At 38.3% G+C, this 22,394-nt stretch overlaps 1 protein-coding gene across 1 annotated transcript in view; it reads right to left on the reverse strand.

The window, feature by feature from the left end:
• The window catches only part of ipo11 (importin 11), a 127,239-nt gene that overhangs the window by 68,437 nt on the left and 36,408 nt on the right, over positions 1–22,394 (reverse strand). Inside the window, exons 15-19 of the mRNA XM_042421235.1 lie at positions 21,897–22,002; positions 9,834–9,960; positions 2,255–2,288; positions 1,985–2,025; positions 1,718–1,834 (exon numbers count right to left, since the gene is read on the reverse strand). Of these exons, the coding sequence (XP_042277169.1) occupies positions 1,718–1,834; positions 1,985–2,025; positions 2,255–2,288; positions 9,834–9,960; positions 21,897–22,002 (425 nt within the window). The remainder of the gene's footprint in view (positions 1–1,717; positions 1,835–1,984; positions 2,026–2,254; positions 2,289–9,833; positions 9,961–21,896; positions 22,003–22,394) is intronic.

Genomic DNA, 22,394 nt, shown 5'->3' on the forward strand with positions numbered 1-22,394 from the left:
GCTGAACTCATGGCTAGAGTAGCCTAATGATTTTCAGATTCTTCAGTCTGTATTGTGAAAATTTACCAGTGTCACATATACAGTAAGCCTGTTCTATCATCCTCGCTTTTCAGCCTGGATGATACAATGGGCAAATACATTGGCAGTGGCTGGTTGAAGGGATGGCCGTAACTGTGTTTTTAAATTTTACCCATCTCAAGTGGTTTATAATGTAAAATAAAAAAATAAGCAATTGACTAAACCATAGAAGATCTGACACTGAACCCCTTCTTCTGATTGCAGCCATATCCACAACTCTCCGTGTCATTGTTTGAATTATAAAATGGGCCTGGGTTTGTCATGTTTCTCTCTATCCTGAGTCACATACAGTTTTGCTGAAATATCTTAACTTTTTTGTTTTAAATTAAGTCCTTTTCTTTTAAATGTTATAAAAATATGGGCGGTGGGAAGCCAAGCAGATGCCATCACCTCATTCCTCTGTGAAATTGGAAAATGTGATGGCACACTGTAATTTAGGTGCAGTTGCTGCGCAGCCACCCAACTCTTAACACTCCCCTGACATCCTAGCAAGCATGGCACTGAATTACGTACTTTGAAAAGTATTCTGTCATTTTCCTTGTGCAGACTTGTGCTAACCTTTTGTATTCCCTGTAGCGACTATGTGGCTGGGCTGCAGACACCATATTGAGATTTTTTGCTCGATTACACCAATATAAGGAGCTGGCTAGGAGTACAGGGAACAGTAAAAAAGAAACACGACATATTGCCTTGAGGCGAATGATAAAAAGTGACAAAAACAGGCCCACAAACCAGCCTAGGATGACACCTGTGAGACTGACAGCAAAAAGAGAAAAATCTCATATCTGTCATCATGTTCATTTCAACTGAAGCTGCACTCATGGTTTCACTGCATAGTTTTCTCAGCTCCTGCCTCTCTTTGTGGCTTCAAAATCCCTTGTGAGAAAGGTTAGAATATTAATGTGACTTCCACTGACTCTAAAAGTTTAGCCAGGGTCAGGGACTGGGGAGGACTTAACCAGACTGACAGTTCACAAGGATGAAAGCCATTTCTGTGACAGATTTATGTCAAGGGATCGTTTAAGGGAAGGTGCTTTTAACGGATCTGAAAAAGCCTCGGGGGGTGTCAAGAATAGGGTCAATTTTTTAAGGATTGGCAGTTAAGTGGATTAGAGCAACTTATTGGATACTAAAAAAAATAATAAAATCCATATGGCCACAAAACCACTACGGCGGCAGAGGGGAAACTGTATCATCATGTTACATGAGAGTAGACATCAGAGTAACAGCTGCCTGAGGCCTTGCAATTTACAAAAGTCAAGAATTGGACGCTTCGCCAGTGCCAGTGTCTCAAGAAAGTGAAAATCTTTAATGTACAGCTATCTTTTGAAGACAGATGGTTGTTTCACCTTGGTGGTCTGCGGCTTGTACAGGGAGACAGATGTTTTATATCTGTGTTACAATGTTTTGTTTTGTTTTTTTCTTCACAGCTTCACAAGTTCCCTGCAGAGTCAGAATCAGTGAGTACCAGCGCTACTCTTCAGCAGCAAAATACATCTTCCCAGAAATCCAACACAGGGACACCTTCAAAGACATTTCTGAGCTTGTCTCAATTTCACTTAAAATAACTGATATGAATAAATCAGTGGTAAAAGTGATATGAAATAAGCACTTCCTTGTTTGACATCTCAAATCTCACCTGGATGTTTACTCTCTCGATAACACAGGAGATGACATGGAGCACCTGCATTTTAGTGTCACACTCTGTCACCTGCTGCAACAACTGGAAGAGCAGCCCAAAGATAGACTCGAGGTACTGTACAGAGTGTAGAGAGTTAGAGAGTTAGAAAATTGGAAAATTGACATCTGAAGAAGCTAATTTAATCATTGATTATTGTGAAATTTAGATTTTATCTTGACTGAATTAAAAGAACATAACTTCAACAGAAGTGAAAAATGTACTTACTGGGAGGAACTGTTCCGTCCGGAACTCAAAGTCATCAACAGGTGGTGCAGAGTTAAGGATGAAATAAAACTGAATAAAAGGAGGTACGCAAGCAGTTCAGCAGCATGCTCTAAATAAACAATTTTCAGTTACACTGGCATAACTAAGGACCAAAAAGCTTGGATCCTGTTAGATGCAGTGAGGCTTAAATAGCAAGTATAGTAATAATAGCATTACCAATTCAGTTGTTACAACCATGCCTGAGAAATAATATAAGTATGGGAAGGATATTGAGCTTCAGAGTTGTTGCTGTCTCAATCCGTACCTGTGGGGGGGGGGGGCAAAAAAACAAAAACATAAGCACATAGTACATTATGAAAAGTATTTCATAGTTTCACATTTTTTTCCAAATTGTTAACTAATCAAGGCTGTAGTGTGAAGACATAGTTTTTGTGGTGAATTAAGCTAAGAACAAGACTAAGAGTCTACAGCCATGCTGGCAGCTCTGTGACTTGCACTTGGGCACAGAGAGCTTTGAACTAAATGCTAATATTAACATGCTCACAATGACAAGACTAACATGCTGATGTTAAGCATCAGTTAATGTTTATCGTGTTCACCATCTTGGTTCATATTAGTACATGTTAGCATGCTAACATCTGTTAATTAGCATTACGCAAAAAGTACAACTGAGGCTGATGGGAATGTCATTAGTTTGCAGGAATATGCTCATAACCAAAATATTGGGCACATTCAACCTGACCTGATGATGGTGCTAGATGTAAAGGAAATACATCCAAAAGTTGTCAAGACATTTCACTAAAAACCGCAAATGTCAACCTCATGGCGGTGCTATGAAAAGTCAATGGAACCGTGAATGTCTAAAATGTTCATTTATTTTACAGGATACGTGAAAACTTTGACCTGCTGTTGGTGCTAGGGGGAAAAGTCAGAGGACCAGTCATTAGGATTAATCTTCTGGGCACTATGGATATCTCTACCAAATTCAAATCATAGCAATATATCTAGTAGTTGTTGAGTTTTTTCAGTCTGGACTTAAGTGTTGGACTGATCAACCAACCGTCAGACAGATAGATCAACACCGCCATCCCTAGAGTCTTGCCAGAAAAAGACTGCCACATCTACACATGCAGCAACAGAACAACACAGAAACAAATTACATTTTCCTATAATGAAAGTCTCATAAAGACTACAACTAGCTCTCGGTATAAGAAAAGCTTTTCATAACTGAACACTCTCTGAGTGTGTCTATAGCAAATTAAAATGAGGCTGTCCTCTGTTATATAGCGAAGCGGTCCCTTACTCTGGCAGTGTAATCTAGCATTGTCAGAGTGATGGAGTGATCAGATAGAGGGGAGAAGATTAAAGAAGGCAAACGAGTGAAGAGAAAGGTGAGTGACTGAGAACTCAATTACAGCTGGTCTTTGCTCTCAACAATTTCACAACACATTGAAAGTACAACAGGCATGAGTCTCAAAAGGGTCGAGAAGGGTGTTTGAGTGTGTGTATGTGTCAGCAGTGTTGCAGACAAATACTATCAAAACTATTGAAGCTATGTTTTTGCAAGTTTTGTAATGTATTTTTAGATTAAATAACCTCCTGTGCTACAGCTACATTATTTCTTCAGTCTTAAGATCTAATGACACAAAATGTGAATGAGTTAAAGTGAACGAGCTTTGCTTAAGCCAATAATATGAGTCCAGAGATAAGAGTTTGGGAAACTTCTTTGAGGTCTTCAGTTATAAGTTAGAGTTCATTTGGATAACTTATTGTAGAGACACACAATTTTTTACAGTCTTGATTGCAGCAATCATGCTTTAAATAAAACAGTTTTGGCCTGTGTTCCTCTATGTACTAACCACAGCATGTGGCACTAAAGAAGCTACCTTCTGTGTACATTTTACCCATATTAGTTAGCTGTATAGCGTAACACATGAGCTGTAATACTAACTGGAACAATAAAACAGATCGATCCTTATTTTCTCTATGTGCATGATTTCATATCTATTAAATATGGTAAAATGTGGACTTCTATTATGTAACTTTGGATGACTGCATACATTTGTAGGAAGAAAATGTGTTAGTTAAATATTTTATTTTTCAGTCCATGAATGATTAATATATCCATATTTGTGATGGAGTCTTTTCGAAAAACACAAACCGTCTCAACTGAAGTAGTTGGAGTTTCTCTTTTTATACTCTCTACTTTTTATACTTTTCATGCCAATCAATTCACTTCAAAGGTAAGTCAGCTTTCTGGAAGTTACTTATTTTGCACCATGCTTATGTTTTTGTGCATAAAATCCAAAGCATAAGCCCAGTAGCATCACACTTCACTGGCTGGTGTATTTTCCAGATTTTGAATTAATAAGCAGCCCGATTTCATAAAGCCTCCCACAAAAACAACTTCCCTATCTTTGGTGTAGACCTGTCACTGCTGCAGAGGATGATAACAGCAAAGTTACCCTTCGAGCTTTAAACTACACGCTGACATTTATATTTTCTATGACAAACCCTGGTGTATGTAGTGCACCATCCATCAGCCACAACATTAAAACCACTGACAGGTGACGTGATTAACACTGATTATTTTGTTACAGTGGCACCTGTCAAGGGGTGGGATATATATTAGGCAGCAAGTGAACAGTCAGTCCTTGAAAGTGATATGTTGGAAGCAGGAAAAATGGGCAAGCGTATGGATCTGTGCGACTCTGACAAGGGCCAGATTGTGATGACAAGACACCTGGGTCAGGGCATCTCCAAAAAGGCAGGTCTTGTGGGGTGTTCCCAGTATACAAGGGTCAGTACCTACCAAACATGGTCCAAGGAAGGACATCTGGTGAACAGCGACAGGGTCATAGGCACCCAAGGCTCATTGATAGGCATGGGGAGTGAATGCTAACTGATCTGGTCCAGTCCCACAGAGGAGCTACTGTAGCACAAATTACTAAAAAGGTTAATGCTGGTTATAATAGACAGGTGTCAGAACACACAGTGCATCACAGCTTGCTGTGTATGGGCCAGCATAGCCGCAGACCAGTCAGAGTGCCCATGCTGACCCCTGTCCACCGCCAAAAGTGCCTACAATGGGCATGTGAACATCAGAACTGGATCAAGGGGCAATGAAACGTGGTCTTTTACATCATGTGGATGGCCGGGTGCTTGAGCGTCATTTACCTGGGGAAGAGATGGCAACAAGATGCACTATGGGAAGAAGGCAAGTTGCCAGGGGCAGTGTGATGCTCTGGGCAATGGTTTGCTGGGAAAACTTGAGTCCTGGCAATAATGTGGATGTTACTTTGACACGTACCACCTACATAAACACTGTTGCAGACCAAGTACACCCCTTCATGACAACGGTTTTCCCTGAGGGCAGTGGCCCTGCCACACCACAAAAATTGTTCAGGAATGGTTTGAGGAACATGACAAAGAGTTCAAGGTGTTGGCTTGGCTTCCAAATTCCCCAGATCTCAATCCGATTGAGCATCTGTGGGATGTGCTGGAAAAACAAGTCAGATCCATGGAGGCCCTGCCTCTCAACTTACAGGATTTAAAGGATCTGCTGCTAATAAGGGGCTGCCAGATACCAGAGGACACCCTCAGAGGTCCTGTGGAGTCCCTGCCTTGATGGGTCAGAGCTCTTTTGGTGGCACAAGGGGGACCTATACAATATTATGCAGGTGGTTTTTATGTTGTGGCTGATCGGTGTATATGTTTAGTGTTTTTGAAACACTAAGAAACAAACAGATTTTGAAGCTGCAATTATGCTTTCTGTCTATGGTACTGCAATAAGCATGAATTATGATGGTTTTGTTTAAGGAGTGTATGTCATCAATATTTAACAAATGCAACAATAGCATCAATTTCCCTTGTGGTGAATTAATTGGAATATCTGGAGACCAAAAATAAAAATATAACCACTGTTCCATGGAACACAGCATGAAATCGAGTCACTAAAAAGACAACATTTGTCATATTAACATTAATGAAATTATCTAAATCATCTCCTTTCTATCAAATATTTAACAAGCTGTGGAGTTATGGTGGTCACAACAAGGCAGACACAAAATTTAATCTTCTCTCTAAGAACAGCATGACAGAAAATTGCCAGATTCAATCAGAAAGACATGAAAGCTATTCCATGTCATTGTGAATGTATTAAATAGATTTAAAAACAGACAAGCTGGTGTAGCTGTCCTCCATTTACAAGAATTTCAAAGACTGATCCTATGTTCAAAACGTGAAGATAAGTTAAAAACCACTGTAGAACTCATAATCAAGATTTGAAATTGCTTTAAGTTGAATTTGAGACATGCAGTAGTTGGATTTAGAGATTACAAATCCACCCCCTGTGTCTGCAAGATGATAAAATACAGAATAATGTTTTAGTAATGCTGCATATATTAACAAGCAACAAAAGGAGTATGTTGATGAACGAGGCCCATCAGTCGCCATCAGCACTGGCCTTGTTGGCAATTCAAACACTAATGAGAGAAACTGCATTTCAATTTTACTGCAAAGCGCAAAAGATAGTAGACTGCTTAGTGAAATACTCAGATGGGTCTCATAAACACACAAACATAGTGTCTGACAATGATTCGGTCAAAACATTTGCTTCACATTATTATTCAGTCTCAAACTGTCTTTGAGGGATGCTAAAGACAGCAGGTTCAAACTGAATTTAAAAGTGATTAAAAGTTTAATCAGTAAAAATTACATTTACCCAACTCAATGAATCTACAAACGACATGGAAAAGCTTCAACTTGGCAACTACGTAATAAAAAGCAACACCAGATCCAAAAAAAGTAACGGTACAGGAAATCACTGATGCTGCTGCTTCCAGCCAAACTGCATGCATGTAAACTGCCATGTGTAAACTACCATGAATGCCCACTCCCCTCCTTTAGAGAAATAATTCCAGTGCTCAACTGATACTTGGTATAAATGAATAGCAGTTATTAGCTGTACCTGTGATAAATTTAAGACAGATCATATCGCCTAAAACACCCCAGGATTGGGTCAAAGTTCCATTGTGGCCTCATAGACACCAATCACCAAGCAAAAACAAAAGCAATAAACAAGTAGTATCTGGGAATTACCATTCGACTGATAAACAACAATACTTTACAAAAATTGAAGCAGCCGCTATCACTGAAATCACTGGACATAGAGAGCAGCAGATTAATGATTAGTTTTTTTTTTAGATTTACTTGTATCTCTCATATGATGTATCATTTTACTCTAACTGTACGAGTTATACTGATGACATATATTTACATTTTGCATTGACAAAAGTCACTTGATATAATATGGATACCTGAGACAAATTTTGGTCCTAAGAAAGGCATAAATACATATTTGCTATGTTCTCTCCTTACTGTCAGGTTATAATCTTCAATGCCAGTAATTATTTGTGGTTCAAAACTGATGTCAGTTGGTACAGTGCATTTTTTGTAGAGTAACCAAGACATGACTGAGTGGGATTATAGCCATGTAGCACAAATCCATATTTACAATGCTTCTAAGCCCTCCTGCAGTTGAGGAAAAGTGAACAGAAATAGGACAAACTGTTGACTGAAACGTCACAGCTTGATGTCGTCCAAGCTGGCTTAACGACATATAGAAAACATCATTACCTCCTACTGGGAATGCAAATAACCTGAAAACAGAAGGAGTTAAACTTGCCACCGATGTTATTTTTAGCCTTTACTCAGAATCTGTGAGTAAATATCAGAGAAGAATGCAGCTGTTAGAGAGAAGAGGAGAATGTATTGGAGGAAATGGGGAGAGGAATATGTGGCACAATGGAAGGCTGTAAGCAACAGGCATCTGTGATCTGTGATTAAGCTCATTGACGCGTCTCATTGACAGGTGCCAATAAACTGTGCACGTATGTCTTTGTTTTGCTTTCAAAGCTCCCAGTGTGTAACATTGCTAAAAAGAAAAAAATATATATATCTACACTTCTCTAACACATTAAATATAAAATATTAGCATCATCTTTGATAAGAAACTGAAATTATGTAACCATATAAATCAGTTATAAAATTGTGTTTTACAATGGGTGACTGTGCTTTCATTATAAAAGTTGCTGAGCTCTGAAATGATCTTCCTGGGGATATCTGGTTAGTCCTTCAATATGTTTCTTAAAATAGTCCTAAAAGTTATTCTAATCCTTAGTTTACGTCATTTAAATTATTATCTTTTAACTTTTGATATATCTATCTATAATATATCAAATCTAATATAAACCTTTGCAATCACAACTGTTTATTAGGACTACATAATAAAGATGATTTCTGCCTCTCATGTGTCCCCACTTGTCTTGTTTAAAAAAAAACACCTCATAAGACAATAAAGCAAGTAAGACAATAAAGCTACAAGCTAAGTGGCTGAGCTGAAGTGTGCTCATAGGAACAAATCAATAAGACTCTCTCATGTCGATTACTCTTTTCAGTGAAGTACAGAAACTGAAATGTCAGAGATAAATGTAACCGTTATCATGAGTGATTCACTTTCCATCTGAACAACAAGGACCAAAGAATAGCAATAGAGATATTGATAAGCAATTGGACTGATTGATAGAGGGCAGTTTTCTCCATTAGCCCATTAAAAGTTTATGATCAATAATTAATTCCACCCAAAAGGCTCTAATTGGCCCAGACAATATTGATGAGGAGTCACAACATGATTGATCAGCTGGGAAGTGATGTAACAGCAAGCTGGTGTGAAGAAAGACCATTGAAACTGTAAGAGCCATCATTCCTCTCGTAAACCTTGAAGCAAATTCCAATTTACAGCACTGGATTATGAAAGCAGTGTGACCTGAATCTACTAAATCTAGTTTTTCATATTACAACTGTAGCTGGCTAATAATTAAGATTAAGTAATTAAGTAAGATTTGGAAAAAACAATGCCAAATGTATTTCATGGAATAATCTAGACCTGAAACGATTAGTTGATTAATTGATCGACAGAAAACTAATCACTAACTATTGAAAATTTGCTAAAATTCTCTGGGTCCACCCAAAATGAATGATGCATCATACATTTCATATATCAGGGGACATGCAACTATTATTAGAGTGCTGCACAAATGTTAGAGATTAGACTTCCTTCCATGGCATTAATATTGTCAGAGCATAGAGTTTGCGTGGGCTCTGCCTTATGCATCTTATTATAATGATAATTACATTATAATCCTAATTACATTTTATCTTAAGTTAAACATGGCAGGAGGGATGCAAATAAACACACATTAAAAAGTTCCTGCACAAAAAGGTGGACTTGAAGTAAAGCAGAGAGACTGAACCCAGTCTTTCATCAGGGTTGGTTTTCTAATGGTGAGATTATCATGAATTGCATTATAAATAATGGATAGAATTTTTCACATTCCTATTCTATAAATTATGTTCAAATAACACATCAATCAGATGCACAACTCATGAGGCAAGAAATGTAATTTGAATTGAGGATGACTGTGGCATAATAATATTTTCCCAAAATAGGATAACAAAGGAGTTTACAAAGGCCATGGATGAATAAAAACATCAATGTGTGAATAAAAGGTTTTTCTAATCAAAACTAGATTAAGAAATTAGAAAATCTTAAATAGCATGTTGAGAAATCAGATGATAAAAACTTCACTAACAGTGTTTGGCTTTGTTTGTAGAAATGTGGCAGCATAATAGCTGTTTGTGTGGCTGACTGTGCACTTTCTCTAATGGCCCATTTCAGTCATTACGAATCTGGGGAAGTGTTTTCTGGGGAAGCTGATTATCCACAGTCATAATAAGCAGACAAAAAGGAAAAAAAAAAAACTTGACTTTGTGTCTGTATCTGCCTTACCACCAAGTCAGGATCCTGCATGAGACTGAGGATGACCTCGTAGAGTAAAGGCCGAAGGTCAGATTTGAACTTGACAGAGATCCACTGTCCTATTAGCCAGATGACTCGTCGGCGAATTAACTTGTACCTAGAGGAGAGAGGAGAGGAGTTAGTTGTTTGGAGAGAAAAAACTTAAGAGACTTCTTCTATGCACTCTTTATCCATATCATATTTTGAAGAAATGAAACCAATGGCTTTCTAATCTTATCAGCACAATGTAGCTATAGCACTTACGGATCCATAACAACACTTGGGCCAGCTACTCAAATGATGAAATTTTTTTTTTCCTCTTTTATCAGTGGCTTACGAATGCGGGGAATGCAGCGTAATTTGTGCTCTGGGGAGAAGGGCCATATCACCGTCCCTTTATAACACGTATTCGGATCCACGGCTATGTCTAATTTAACTCACACTCTGCTTGTGTCTTTTTCTGTGTGCATGGCACTAGATTAGAGTCCCCAGAGAGATAGAGGCTCTGTTACACAGGATATTGGAGAACACGGCGGTAAGATTTGTTACACATAAAACTCGCTCAAAACACAACCCCGTGGAGAAATTGAGAGAAAAACAGAGAACCAGGTGAAGAAAGCGTCAAGAATGAGTGTGTATATGTATGTATTTGCTGAAATTAATGCATGCAATCAGGAGAAAAAAAGGGACATGGGACCAGTGAATGAGAAAAACTAAATAAAGGAAATATCCTATTTAGAAAACTAAAGTGATGAAAAAAATTAGAGGTGTGGAAATTCCTCGATTCAAAGTTGCATCGTGATGCGGACATGGACGATTCTGCATTGACTCACAAATGTCAAAAATTCTAAATGTTAGTTAATAATGTGATGTTGACAGAACAAAAAATGCAGAAATCAACTGCGTGGGCAGTGCAGCACCCGGACAGTCTACAGCACACACACACACACAATAGAGTTCTCTTGTAGTTCATCAAAAGACAGCGGTTGCAATCATTTTTTGATTTAATGACTAAATAATTACCTTTGCAGGATGAACATTAAGTATATTGTGAACTTTCTACGCCATCACCCAGAGACAGTAGCAGTAACAAACGAGACCGACTGATCAACACACACTGCAGCACTTACACAACTTAAACCAACTCTGAGGTGAAGAAAATAATTTGGTGTTCAGTCTGTATCACCTCAAAAACCCTGAACCTGCTCAGCGCCTCGTACAATGATGGCTTTCACCAGAGCTAACAGTGCAACAGAGAGGCCGCTCTCCATTGCTGGAGACATGACATTAATAACAACACAGCAGAGCACTTTGACTTCCCCTCATGTTGTTATTCTCATACAGGCAGGAGTCTGTAAGATGTGTTCAAATTAATTAATTTATTCATTAATGCAGATGCTTTAAAATGAATGCATGCATTAATTAATGCAGTTAACTTTTTAAAATAAAAAGGCTGCTGACCATTTATCCTAATTGCCAGTTATGTTTCATATAGGACTTTAAAGGAATATGGACACTAGTGAATGTTTTGGCACACAGTATACTGGAGCAAGAGACTTAAAATTGTGCTTTATTTTCTACTCATTTAATTGAGAATCGGTTTTGAATCGAGAATCGAATCGTGAGATTCCCAAAGATTCACACCCCTAGTAGTGTGTGATATGAATTAAAATGTCCCACACTGCATGTGCCAAATGTGAGGCACTGCATGTTGGGAAGTGATGGTTCTTCAACAATTGAGTCAGGCAGGCAAGAAGTGTCTCTCAGCATCTACCTCTGTTAGTATCCAAAGCAGACATTGTGTCTAAGGACCGCCTTGACAGAAATGAGCGGATGGAGGGATCAAGGAATGGAGACATGAGAGAATAAAGGATGGGGTTGGGGGGAGTGACAGTCTTGTTGGCTTCTTGTCAAATATCCACAGGGATCCAGAGACCGAAGACTGGGCCAGTAGCCAGAAGGTACTAAACAACAGCATGACTCAAGACTTGGAGATGGCAAACAACACTGTGTGCATGTCTGTGTGTGTGTGTGTGTGTGTGAGAATGGAAGTTTGCTTGTGTGAGTGAGCAGATGTGTGTTTTGTCACTTGAAAACTGGTTTGATTGATTTCCAAATATATTTCAAATAAACATTTGCCAAAAGCATTTTGAAATCTAAGATTTTACTTATAGATTACCATCACTAACAACATCAAGCTAAATGCCATTTGGAATTAATTTCTCATCATCATACAAACACAAGATGGCACATTGACACTCCTGGGATAAACTGCTAAGAAACAGTGGAGCATGCGAGGAGAATAAACTAGCATCCAATTACTTTTAAAGAAAAACAAAAGGCAGCCAGAGCATTCTGATTTCCTACAAGCTTTTATGGAGGCTGAAACATATGGGATGGTTCCAACATGATGGTGATGGCAGTGCCAGTGGACAATGGCCATGGGCACATTCCCAGAGCTCTCTCTATAATCAGGTTCCAAACAACAGCTTGGCACCAGCACAATAACACTCAGTGGCATCACGAATAAATAATCAAATTACAGATGATTATCTGCTGTCACACTGACACTCATACAAAGGAAAATCTAGGACTCTGACCCTATTTGGTGTATTCTGGTGTATTTTAAACATCCTTTTTATATATGCAGTAGAAAACAAAACACAGTATATTTGAATGTTAATGCTAGTTTAAATTTGAACATAAACAAAATAAATCCTGACAATTGTTAGCATTATTTCTGACAACATTATAATCCATATGTTTATTATTCTTTCATGGCATTTGTTGGAGTGACTAAAAGATTAGTGTTCCCAATTCTGTATACAATATCAAGAATTGTGTGTGTCTGCAAATGACAAATACAGACTATTTGCTTGAGCTGGAGAGACTATTTAAGTCTATGTAAAGGAAAATCAGAGATTTCTTTTTAAACACATACGTGTTAAAAAATAATTGCTGAAAACACGTGAAAAGACTGAACTTTGTAGTACTGAATTGTGGAATTCGAGCGTTAAACTGTTTTTCACCATTTCTGACTTTTCAGGACTTTTTGGATGGGCCTGAAATGGTGGCTCTGTGGCGAAGCTGCCACCCGCAGCTTCAGCTTCAGCACTGGATGGGAGGTCCCCGGCCACAGGGAGAGCATTTGCTGGGCAGCGGTTCACCAAAAAGTGGCATGAGGCACTGTGAGAGGCAATTGCTCCAAAGGTAATAGCCACAATGAAGCTACTTTTCAGCAGATAAGTGAGTAATGTTAAGTACACCAAATTCCATTGAAAAAAACAATATAACATACCAATGACTGGTGATGATTCGCTTGTTAACTAGTCATTTAAGTTACATTTTTACTGAAACAAGTCCAGATTTACCTACAAAATATGTGCTGAATTAAACAGTGGCTCCTAACATTACTTTATTTTTAAAATATCATCCATGTTGCTTGCTTTACACCCACAAACAAGGCCTATTTTAACATTGTGTATTTTTATACAGGAGTTTGGTAGGAGCGTTGTTGACTCACAGGCTGCTCAGTTGGGCCAGCGTTTCAGAGCTCAGAATACTGCTTATTTTTTCACGATTTTGAAACCTAATTTTATATACCTGGTGACTTTGTTTAATCATTCAAATTTGGCAGGGTGGTTAATTACACATTTTTCTGTGGTGTGACAAACTCGGGGCACATATTTATTATTGCTTTACGCGGACTTTAACAGTATGCTGGCGAAGTGGAGGAAAAGCATGGAAAGGCAGACGGACAGGCAGGTTGACAGGAGTAGTTGTCCATCAGTCTGGTCAAGGTTAGACACGACTCATCCACACTACAACTGTCTCCTCCTACATAACTTCACAATGCTGCTCATTCTTCTGGCAAACACATGGGATACCCATATGGACAAAACATGTACAAAAAAATAGAAAATAAAAAAAAAAGCAGTATCCCAATTTCACATTTTCCGACACATTGCTTCTATTCTGCTGACATTTTCCTAACTTATATTTTTATTGTATAAACATCATATACACGAGAAAGCCAGTTTCCTTAATAAAATAAGGTAATAGTTTTCAGACTGCGTGAAGAATCTCCTTCAGTCTGAGCGAATTATTATCAGTGTGTAAATCATACCACTAATGAAAAACATTTATTTCATTCATTTTTACCATGTCATCTGTACTACCAGTGGTTTACTTTGCACCAAAAATGTCTGCTTAGAATAGTATTTTTGCATTGGGTCAAACAGGTGGTTCGAACAGGGTGTAATATTTTGTTTATCAGATAGGTATTCATGCGGATTAATCCACATCAACACTTAATTGTAGCCTTTTACTTACAGTGCTGCGAGCAAATGTCAGTGCACTCACTGGGATTACAAGGCTGTTTATTTAATGGTGTCAACACCAGGTGAAAGACCTTGCAAGTCACAAAGGGAGCGGATACAAGAGGAAAATAACACTAAAATGAGTATAACTAAGGAAGGAAACCACAAAAATGCAGACCTCAACCAGACAACATTTATAATCAGGCAACAGTTTATTAGGGGTCATGACTCATAGGCACAGCTGTGTGAGATTTCTAATTCAGCAAACTAGCTTGCACATACTTCAGCAATAAAAGCCCATTGTGACTTTTGTTTTTGCTCATATTCCAACCATTTTACTTGTGTCAATTTTGTTAGGAGGATAAAAACAAACAGAAATATATCCATGATGGCGAAAACAAGTCATAAAGAAGGAATGAAGTTTAAGAGAACCAGAGCACAGAATCATTTTAGAGCATCTATTGGTCACCCAGGGGTGAGCATGACCTTTCTAACAAAACTCCAGATGAAAGGTCAAGCTACAAAAGGCAATGTCAAAATGCCAGTATTCCACAGTATTGTATGCTGTTAAGTCTGACAGTAGAATGATGGAACACACTCAGTATCTCTGTGTCACTGTCTGTCTAGGTGACACAAAAGCTCCTTCTGGCTATTCAGAGATGTCAGTGTGAGTGATATTACGGGCGTTGGTTGTGTCCAAGTAGGAGTCGTATATTCTTCTTGTTTGTGTGTATGTGTGTATATGTGCTCAAAGATAACTCGCTGTCATCTCTGAACACTCAGATGTTACGATTCATCACAGGTATGACTACTGTTTTGGCTGAGGCAGAGGTAGGAGGAAGAGATTGACAGCAAGACAAAATCTCAGTGTGTGCGGCAGTGAGTGCATAAATGTGCAGATAAGTGGTATGATTTGTGCACTGATAATTTATACGTAGCTATTACCAAGGACTGTGAGGGAGTTTCCTCACACAGTCTGAAAACTATTATTTTACTCTATTAAGGAAACTGGCTTTCTAATTTATATGATGTTTATAAAATGAGGTTATGACAGAAACACAACAATTCCAATGCTTTGTAATCGCATGTAAACACACTGAATATAAAACAGAAGAAGCACCACATGAAGGCCTTAGGTAGTTGGAAATGGTGCTTGGTGTTTTTCTTAAAACGTATTCCCCTAAACTAGGAAAATGTCAGCAGAATGGAAGCAAAGTCAAAATCTCAGTGTGTGCAGCAATAAGTACATAAGTGTGCATTCAGTATGTTTTTTTGTGAAGTCATTATGCCACAAGGTAACAACCAACTTTATTTTTTAATTTTTTTTTATACAAGGGAACTTACTGGCAACCTGAGGCTCAGCCACAGGTGTAAGTCACACACACACACACACACACACACACACAATAGTTTTGCTGATGAATATGGTTATTAAAATTAGACGTTCTCTTCTTCATAATAAGTACAGACTTTTGCACAGCTTAAAGTTAAATCAGTGAAACATACAAGCAAAAAGGCACCACCAAAGCTCAGAAGAGCAAAGTTTACTAAATCTGCAAATACAGAAGTAAACACATATCTGTCTTGTACATAGCTGACTTTTCAGACACAGTCAAGTGCGGGTCGATATTACTAAGAATTAATTACCTTGACTCAGTCTATCAGTCTAATATGCAGACTCCACCCTTGAGCACCAGACTAAGGACACCTAGACATCAACCAGCTTGTCAATATAGAGGCTCCACAGACAGTTAATGTCACATAGAGCACCTGGCTTCTCATCTGGACGTACATTTGTTTATGTCATTGTCTCACTGGCTGTCCAACTACAGGTTTGCATGGGACATTATGGCCCACAGGTCCCACAAGACCCACAGCAGATGTTGGTGACATTTTCTCTTTTTTTCCCCCCCTCTCTCCTCAAGGCTGTGGGCAGGTATGACCAGACACTTGCAGTGTAGACTGTGTAGCCATTTACAGTATTAGCAAGCCATAACATGCCAAATGCATTTGCATGTATTTAGTTTAGTGTCTTTGTAATGTCGATCAAGAAGACAAGCTGTACTAAATGCTCCAACAGCCAATACCCAGAGGGCTAAAGAATGCAGACGACACAGCATGATGTGGGAATGCTGTCGTAGCTATGACAAATGTGCACCAGGCAGTATTATGAGTGTAAAATCACATATTGTTGCAGGACACAAAGACAGACGACAGTTACAGACAAAGAAGACAATTATAGAAAAAGTGTGTCAGCCAGAAAACCTGCTTTGAATGTGGCTCCTGGCAGATGCCAATGCAGGTATTGTCCTTCTGCCTCTCATATCATATATATGCCGAGTTGAGGACATATTTCAGCCATGGTATTTCTATGTTTTAATTGCTCTTATTCTTTACCTAGTGTTGCGAAACTAAAATTCAGAGACAAAAAGTAACCCTAAAACAAGACTTTTTTTTTTATTTGGCATTAGAGCAGACTGGTAGTACTTTAAGACCTAGATGCAATCTATACTCTAAAGTAGTGGTGCTGAAATATACCCTTAGAATCTGAACAGCTGGTCTTTTCTTCTCTGTCAACAGATCAACACAAATTTTTGTAACAACCTTGTGTGCCACATTAAAACAAGATTTAATTTAACAAGAAGCCATTTTATCCATTTGTTTTGCAGGTATTTGGTCATAAACCAAAGTACTGGAAACAAGTATTGGCATTCAATATATGTGTAGGCTGGTTAGCAGATGGTACAGTTGAAAGGCTTAGTGGTAATTAAATCCCCTACATCTAACAACAAATCATGTTACCAATACGGTACTGCAGAATGATGGGGCTGTAACACAGCACAAGCACTTAAACACTTAAATTGGGGTGATGACATGTGACATGAGATAGGTGAGGTGACTAAGGCCATAACAAGTAATCACAGATCTACCATTTCACAGTTAATGTCCTGGTCCCGACAAGTCCCTGATATCAATCCTACTGAATGGAATTTAGTTTAGAATGACCTTGAAAGCAGCATTTGTAGAAAGGAACCTCCACCCATCAGCCTTAGGCAGTTGTACAAAGTACTGAAGAGTACATGGTGAGCTCTGATACCAAGGCACTACAGGTCCCTTTTAAGTCTCTGCCACAAAATGTAATAGCTGTTAAAAAAGGTGGGCCAACACAGTAATGAACTGGAATTGAATTGTATCATTCTGATCACTGACTGTGGAAAATGTGTAAATAATGTGCAGATCAATTCCCCAGCATGCACACTTGCCCACCATATCAACTAAGACTGTGTATACAGATCATTTTAGAGCGAATGGAATGTGGAGGGTCAATGAGGTGTTAAAGGGTTCTGACACTGAAAATATGCTGCTTTAGAAATGAACTAAGCTACCGGGTGAAGGTGCACTGATGTATAATAACTTAATTTTGGTAAGATAAGGTTACAACCATGAATACATATACATGATACTAGCCCTGCTGATGATCAGCTACAGTTCCTCTTTATGTGACTTACTGTTTACCTATTTGAGACAGTGACTGGAGATGAAATGATTTTCTATGTGGTGGCTTTATAAACTAGACTTGCAGGTTTATTTTCTGACTTTTCAGATGTTTGAGAAAGTTTATTCTCATGACTAATGCAGTCCACTGGCAGTTGGGAATGAGGTACTGAATCGAGACAGGATTTGATGACACACTGACAACATGAGGACAGGCACAGTTGGGCAAACAAGCATTCAAGCATGTGTTCGTAAGCAAATGCACACATGCACGCACAAGAAGAAAAAAAAAACAACACAAGCCTCTCATTGCTACAGAAGGAAGAGACTCCACTCAGTGAGGGAGACCATCAAAAACGTCCATGCTTTAATATGCATGCTGAATCTACATTCTTATTGAAGAGGCCTCTTCAAAAGACTCTGGGAACATCTAAAGTCTGACAGTCTGATTCAGCAACCCAGAACAGAAAAATCAATGTGAGGGGAAAAGTTCAACGGCTATAATTCATACAACTCATCTTGGCTTTACTAAAAGTTAAAAAATAACCCTTGTACAATGCAACAAATTATCTAATACCTCTGTTGTCTTAAAAATATACATTTTTTACAGTGACAGGATAAGGCTTGATGAACAATTCCACTAAAACCAGCAATGAATTTATCCTACAAACAATTAAGTGCGTAGCCTCTGCTTTATAATCACTCATGCCTATGTGCCACAGAACTCTGTCATTTAAAAACTATTAAAAACACATGAAAAAGACAGATTTTTGTAACATTCCTTCATTATGAGCCACAAAGCACATGTATTTTATTTTTAAAGCAACCCAAAAAATTCATTTTGATTCATAATCAGTTATTATTGTGCTACATTTCTACTTTCCAAAATTAATTTACAGGTCAGTCCATGTCAAATCAGATAAGGTTGTTGCAGCACCGACTCAGATTTTGTTCAGACCTTGTCTATATCATGAATGGGTCCCAAAACCAAGGCCTGTAAAATATTTCTGTTCAAATCCTATAGTTTCATATTTTTTCAGCCCTTTATATTAATTTTTTAGCCTCAAAAACGCCTATATTTTGACAAGTATTGTTCCTAGCCTCACCAAACTTTGTAGGATGGAGAACAAGCGTGTTCTGTATGACAAAACCATTAAAAAGCCTGTACTGCATGTCATTTTATTTTCATAAGGCCCTAGATTTGGGCACAAAAAGTGCACAACTCCTAAACAAGAGTGAACAAGGGTACTACAAACCCACATTTTCGAACCAATATGACATCAATCGTTATTTTCTCTGCAAATACAATCTTCTATTCATTTTGTGCCAATATTTGAGGTCTCTACCACCAACGGACATGAAGATATTATGAATAAAACAAGACCTGGTGGCATATTTTGGTCATTTTCATTACTTCAATCAATATTTCAGAGGCTGGGACACACACAAGTACAGATAATAAGAGAAGACCCTGCTTCTTCATTATGGACATTTTTTCCTAGAGTTAAAACAATGCCTTTATCTATGAAGGGAACATGGAAGGACATTGGCACTTTATACATTAAATGACCATACATTAAGCTAATTCCACATACATTTTTATTTTCATACTAGCTACCCCACATACCATTTCGGTCCTATGAAAATGAGAGGAAAATGCTACCTCGCCTTGTTTTATTCATAATTTCTTCATGTCTATTAGTGGTAGAGACCTCAAATATTGGCGCAAAATTAGTGAAAGATTGTATTTGAAAAAAAAAGATAGATACCATATGGGTGCAAAAAAATGGGTTTATAATACCCCTCATATCACTCTTGTTTAGGAATTTTGCACTTTTTTCCAAAGGGCCTAATAGAAAATTAATAGGCATGCAGTACAAACGTTCAATGGTTCAGTCATACTAAGAGCATGTTTGTCTTCCATCCTACAAAGTTTGGTGTGGCTATGAATAATACTTTAAGATATTAATGCCCAAACATGGCTTCCCAGATGAGGTGTTTCTGAGAGTGTAAAAAAGAAAAAAATATCAAGGGCCAAAAAGTTATAAAAAACATTGTAATTGAACATTTATTGAAATATTTTACAGGCTTTAGTTTTGGGACCCAAATTTTATATGGTCAAACTCTGAACAAAATCTGAGATGGTGCTGCAACCACTTTCCTGGATTCTGTCTGATTTGACACATAATGACCCTTACACTGTGAGTTTCTCTCTGTACTTTTCATCTGTTGGTGGGGAGAAGAGATTATTAGTGTACATGTTTGTTTGTATTAGTACAGTCTGACATCACTAGTCATTTCACACTGTGCTTTGATAAGCTCACATGTTCAAATACAGAAAATCAAGTACAACTTTGAATATCAAAAGGAAAATCCGGGGAAACTGAATCAAACAAGACTAAGGCTGCGTTCAGAATGACATCAGCCTAACATGAAAAGACGCAGTCCGGCAGTGCCAACACAGAGTTTCAGCAAAAAACATGCAGGGTCATCCAGCAGAAAAACTGAACCGGGCTCAAGCGACAATACCATCCCTAGAGCCACGCCACTACTATGGCTAAAAAAAGAAAAAAGAAATAAGGACCCATGTAGAAAGTGGAGGGGTTACTTGCACCTGCACTGAGTGCTAGCAGAGTCACTGTGACATCAGAACGCCTGCACTCTGACGTCAGCAGCATCGACCTGAGTGGCTGACCTTTTGAGTGCTGCTGGCTTTTTGTTTTGACTGTCTTGGGGTCTGTGTGAGCAGAGCGCTTCTTTGTTCTTCATATCACTCGCAACAGCTCTAGCCACTCTCCCTCTTTTCCATCACTTTTTAAATGTATCTCCCAGCACACTGTTTATTGTGACTGCGTCCAGCTGTCAGCAGAGCCATGACGAGGTCGATTCTCAGGTTGTGCTACTGTTCCTCTCGTTTCATCTGTCTGTTAAGAGTGCTGCTGTTGTAGAGCGACTGAGTGAATATGACCACAAGACATCAGGCTACTTATGAACCTTTTGGCATATATTGACTGTGCAGCTGATCCTAATCAATAGCTGGACAGAGGTTAATAGTCAATTAGTTTGAGTTTAAGACGCCAGTAATGTCTGATAATGAGCTCACATACAGTAAAACAAACACCCATTTAAAAAGAACTGCTTAGCTTCTTCAGTATTCAGTATTATTGTTGTTTTGTATGTTTGTATGTGTATTGTATGTTTAAGTCTGTTTGACATAGGCATGGCAAAATGTGGCAAACAAGTATCATCACCTGTGTCACAGTGATGCATTAAAAATATAATATTGCACATAAAGATCCCAGAGGAAATTATATACACCTGTACAATACATTGCAATTCAATTTGATAACAATACAAACACCAGTACTACCAAAGCAATAAAAACTTCCTTTGGGAAGTCTATTACAGTCAACTTTTGTTGAGATTTTGTCAGACAGAAAGTGACTCAACTCTGCAGTAATTTTTGAAACCGTAGTGGTGTTTTGGATTAGAGAATAATTTTGTTAACTTATTATTTTTCAATGTGAGGTTATGAGGGAAATCTGATGCAATACACTACCAATATCCAACCAAAAACTCACATTAAACAATATTATGAGTTTCACAAATAGTGTTTAATACTATTCAGTGGGGGGGTGGGGTTAGCAGCCACACCTGTTTAGCATCGTCAGGTTAAGCTAACCCATTGTTGCTAACTTTGGAGCTAACCCCCTTCACTTTTCCAACAGTTGGGGAAACAACAGACGTGACTTTTTTCGGTCTTGACAAGCTGCAGCATTTATTAACGTCTGTACTGTACAGTTACTGCCATATTGACAACTTACTGCCAACCTTTTCCACTGCTCCGCTCGCATTCACCGTCATTTTTCTGACGCTTGCTCTCTCGCTTAACCACTCACTCACTCACGCACTGCCCTATTCCTTAAAAAGGAGTTACGCTACTGAGTTCCCCAGGCAACGACACATTTTTGGCATTTAAAAAAATATTTTTTGGCCTGGCAAGGGTTTTTGTTCCCAGTACTATTGTAGGGGAAACACTGGTATTAGAGCGCCAGCACATGTATTTTCATCCATTGTATTGTTTTGTGTATAGGAAATAGTTTTATCATTATTATCCATTACTTTGCGTGACTCATGATACTGTGGAATACCATGTTGAAGGAAAAAGAATAAAAGATGTTAAGAAAAATTAGTTGAATTTTCAACAGAAATGGTACACTTCGCATGCATCACACAATACCTGTGATGGCTGACTTGTAACTCTCCAAGAAGCTGATTCTTGAACCACTGGTCAAAGTCCACATTGTCAAACAGCTCATAGGCTGCCAGTCCCACTGCGTTGTATACTGCAGACAAAAGAACCAAGAAATCATTATAATTCAGTCGATTAAAATGTGAAAAACACAAAAAGGACATTAGCAGTCTGAGTTATAAAGAAAGTTATCAAGAAAAGGACGTACAGACCATTCAAAACAAGCTCATGGTCCTAAAATGAGCTGTAGAACACTAAAGCTGGAGTCATTCATGTTATTGGCTAGTTTTAAAAGGAAGTTACTGGATATTGTCACTGAAATATTTTCTAGTTTCATGGTATCATTTTTAATCACACTACACCATTCCTCGCTTGTTAGGTTTTATTATTTCAATGTTTTTAATTAGATTTTTTATGTAGGCTCAACTCTTGCAACAAAACAGTGACAGACTCACAAACTCAGCTGAATCTGCTATAATTCCGTCC

The sequence above is a fragment of the Thunnus maccoyii genome, chromosome 9, assembly GCF_910596095.1.
Source record: "Thunnus maccoyii chromosome 9, fThuMac1.1, whole genome shotgun sequence".
Classification (NCBI taxonomy): Eukaryota; Metazoa; Chordata; class Actinopteri; order Scombriformes; family Scombridae; genus Thunnus; species Thunnus maccoyii.